The sequence below is a fragment of the Sinocyclocheilus anshuiensis genome, unplaced genomic scaffold, assembly GCF_001515605.1.
Source record: "Sinocyclocheilus anshuiensis isolate Anshui unplaced genomic scaffold, SAMN03320099.WGS_v1.1 scaffold1137, whole genome shotgun sequence".
NCBI lineage: Eukaryota > Metazoa > Chordata > Actinopteri > Cypriniformes > Cyprinidae > Sinocyclocheilus > Sinocyclocheilus anshuiensis.
Window position 1 is genome coordinate 276841 of NW_015558597.1, and position 3219 is coordinate 280059.

General features: G+C 36.7%; 1 protein-coding gene across 1 annotated transcript in view; it reads left to right on the plus strand.

Moving 5' to 3' along the window:
- The first annotated feature begins 218 nt into the window (after positions 1-218).
- Positions 219-3219, plus strand: part of LOC107680061 (uncharacterized) — a 45070-nt gene continuing 42069 nt past the window's right edge. The window contains exons 1-5 of the mRNA XM_016475823.1: positions 219-269; positions 400-421; positions 1445-1705; positions 1923-2183; positions 2293-2562. Of these exons, the coding sequence (XP_016331309.1) occupies positions 219-269; positions 400-421; positions 1445-1705; positions 1923-2183; positions 2293-2562 (865 nt within the window). The remainder of the gene's footprint in view (positions 270-399; positions 422-1444; positions 1706-1922; positions 2184-2292; positions 2563-3219) is intronic.

The window sequence follows — 3219 nt, forward strand, 5'->3', positions numbered from 1 at the left end:
CCCTCTCTCTCAGTTTTCTTTTCTCATCTGTACCTCCCACTTTTTTTTCTGTTATCCTCTCATATCTCGCAGTTCCTCAGGGAATTAAGTAGGAGAGGATGGGCCTCTACTGATTGGCCACAGGTGTTCCTGCTCTATAGCTCAAAAGAATCCACAACACCTTTTGTGTCTGACTTCCATGTAAAGCACTATTTGTAATATTTCAGGTATTGTCAAAGATGAGAGTGCTGGAGACACTAGGTGTTGTAGTTTTAGTGACTCTAACACAGGTAGATTTATAATTCTGTTCAAATAAAATATTCATCTATGAATGCTTTTTATAATGTATTACATGTCTATAATATAAAATCCTTGTATAATTATTAATATTACTATTTTATTGTTCTTATTTTTTGGCAGATACTGACTACTCAGGCACAAGGTAAGCTAACTTCTCCAGAAAATGATTTTTTTTTTTCCCCCAAGTTTGTTTCATTGCTGGCTTAGGACAAGTCATTCAGGGGTCCGGTCACATTTTTATCAGGCCTAATTTTGTATGAAGGAGTGACGTTAAAATATAGTTGCTCTAGTTAATTAGCTCTAGGGCGTTGTGGGATGGAGTTATGATCCATATGAAAACAAATACATATGTGTGCGTATGGTATATATGACAAAAATCTTTCGATTTTGCATATCAGCATAATTTGAAATTTCAAGATATTAAATAGCACCTTTTGCTTTTAATTCCACATTTTTACAAAACCTAATAATCGTGTTCTTATGCTATCTTTTGTTCAAATTAGTTCAGATTATTATACTTACAAATATGTGACCCTGGACCACAAAATCAGTCTTAAGTGTCAATTTTTCGAAATTGAGATTTATACATCATCTGAAAGCTGAACAAATAGGCTTTCCATTGATGTATGGTTTGTTAGGATAGGACAATATTTGAAAATCTGGAATCTGAGGGTGCAAAAAAAATCTAAATATTGAGAAAATCACCTTTAAAGTTGTCCAAATGAAGTTCTTAGCAATGCATATTACTAATCAAAAATTAGGTTTTGATATATTTACGGTCGGAAATTTACAAAATATCTTCATGGAACATGATCTTTACTTAATATCCTAATGATTTTTGGCATAAAAGAAAAATCTATTATTTTGACCCATACAATGTATTGTTGGCTATTGCTACAAATATACCCCAGCGACTTAAGACTGCTTTTGTGCTCCAGGGTCACATATTATTAGTGATTAGTGAGCTATAAATTGTGGTGTTAATACTGACATTATTTATATTGTATGAAAAAATAACATTCTTCTGTTTACCATTTTTTATTTTATAAATCCTATATGTCGTTAGACATCAGTCTGTATAGGTTTATTTATGACTGGAGAATGAATTAATTGCTGTATTATGTACCAGAACATGGCTTTTATGAGTGACCCTTTTCTATTCCAGAATGCACCATCATTTCTATAAGCTCTCCTACAGCTTCATCACTGCTGGTTCAATGGACCAGACTCCAGGGAATAACAAATTATATTTTGGATCTTCGGGTTGTGAACGACTCAAACACCAGTCCAGTTGTAGTATCGGTCCCCGGGACTATGTCGATGAAAGAGGTCTTTGGTTTGAAGACGGGGACATGGTACAAAGTCATACTTAAAGCGTTTGTTAATTATTCTTCTATGTGCTCAGCTACAGGATTAGGATTAACAGGTAATTTGCTGTGGTTTTCTTTTCTTTTTTTTTTCAGTGCTTAAGTATATGCAAGCCATAAATCACAATTAATTTTTACTGGAAAAAATTATATCTACACAATGAATAGATAACAGATCAAATTTGATATGGCTTTCTTCAAACTTCTTCACACAACATAAAGAAACGGTCTGCAGATGATGATAATAATACTCTTTTCCTTTTGTTCCTGCTCTAGCACCGGGTACATCTCAGATAATCTATTCAAAAGCACTATCAAGTACAGCCATCTCGCTAGAATGGGACTGGGTACAAACGGCACAACAATACTTTTTGCTGATAAATTCAACAGTGATTGGGGAGCGTTACAACTTTTCTTTAACAAATAATAGTGCAGTGGTTAGAAATCTTCGACCGGCTACTACATACGACTGTTATGTGGTCACGTCTAATGCTGGAGGTCTAGGAGCAAGAAGCAGAGTACGCACCGTCACTACATGTAAGTAAACGTTACCGTTTCGATCAGTCTGAAAAAATCAAATTGAAAGTTATCCTTACCTTTACGCAGATAGATGCTAACTCCCATTTGTCAATGTCTTGACTCTCAGTGATACAGCCACCAGCGGTGATTACAGTACTACAAATGGGGCCCCAGTCTGCCCACATCAGTTGGCAACCTGTGGACAAGGTTCTAGTCTACCAAGTTACGGTCAAGAATTGGAATTCCCTACACACTACAGTATATTCAAACACTGTGTTTGGCACCACATTGGATGTGCAGAATATTTCACCCTGTTCTTCATACCAAATCTCAGTGTCTTCACTTAATGCTCTCTTGGAACCTGGAGAACCCAGGCAGGTCAACTATACCACAAACAGTAAGCAAAGCAGTTTTCGTTTTTATTTATAACATACATTTATAGTTATCTCATTGTCATGTTTGATGGTACTCTAGATGCACTTGACAATGGAAATGGTGCACAATGGGATTTGTCAAAGTACAACATGCTTTGTATGGTCCAGGAACAACATTCCTTTTAAAAACCATAACCTACCACTGAAATGATGATAGGCTGACAAGAACCTTAAGCCCTGTTCATACCTGGCATTAAGATGCTACTTCGATCAGAAGTGGATGACGCTAAATACAGGTGTAAATGGGGTCTACATGTTTTTGAGCGTGTTCACTTCCGTGGCCAATTCCAGAGGTAGCTGAAAACACACCAGATTGCTTTCATAGTGCAGACAATCATTCATGTGGTCAAATGTGTTCAAACTGCCTGAAAGGAACCCCTATTCTACTGACTTTGTGTGTAATAATTGTGGCATGTGATTTGAGAAAACGGACCAAAACAAGTGATTCAAACCTCGTTGTACCAAAACACAATGATTACAGCCAAAAGCGCAGCTGCTTTCTTTATCCAATCCATTCGATTCCTTCCCCGATCACTAATAAACTCGTAATCCGCCAGAGTGATGTAGGGTGTAATAAAATAAGGGGGGGGGGGGGCCCCCCAAAAAACCTAAACAGAAGG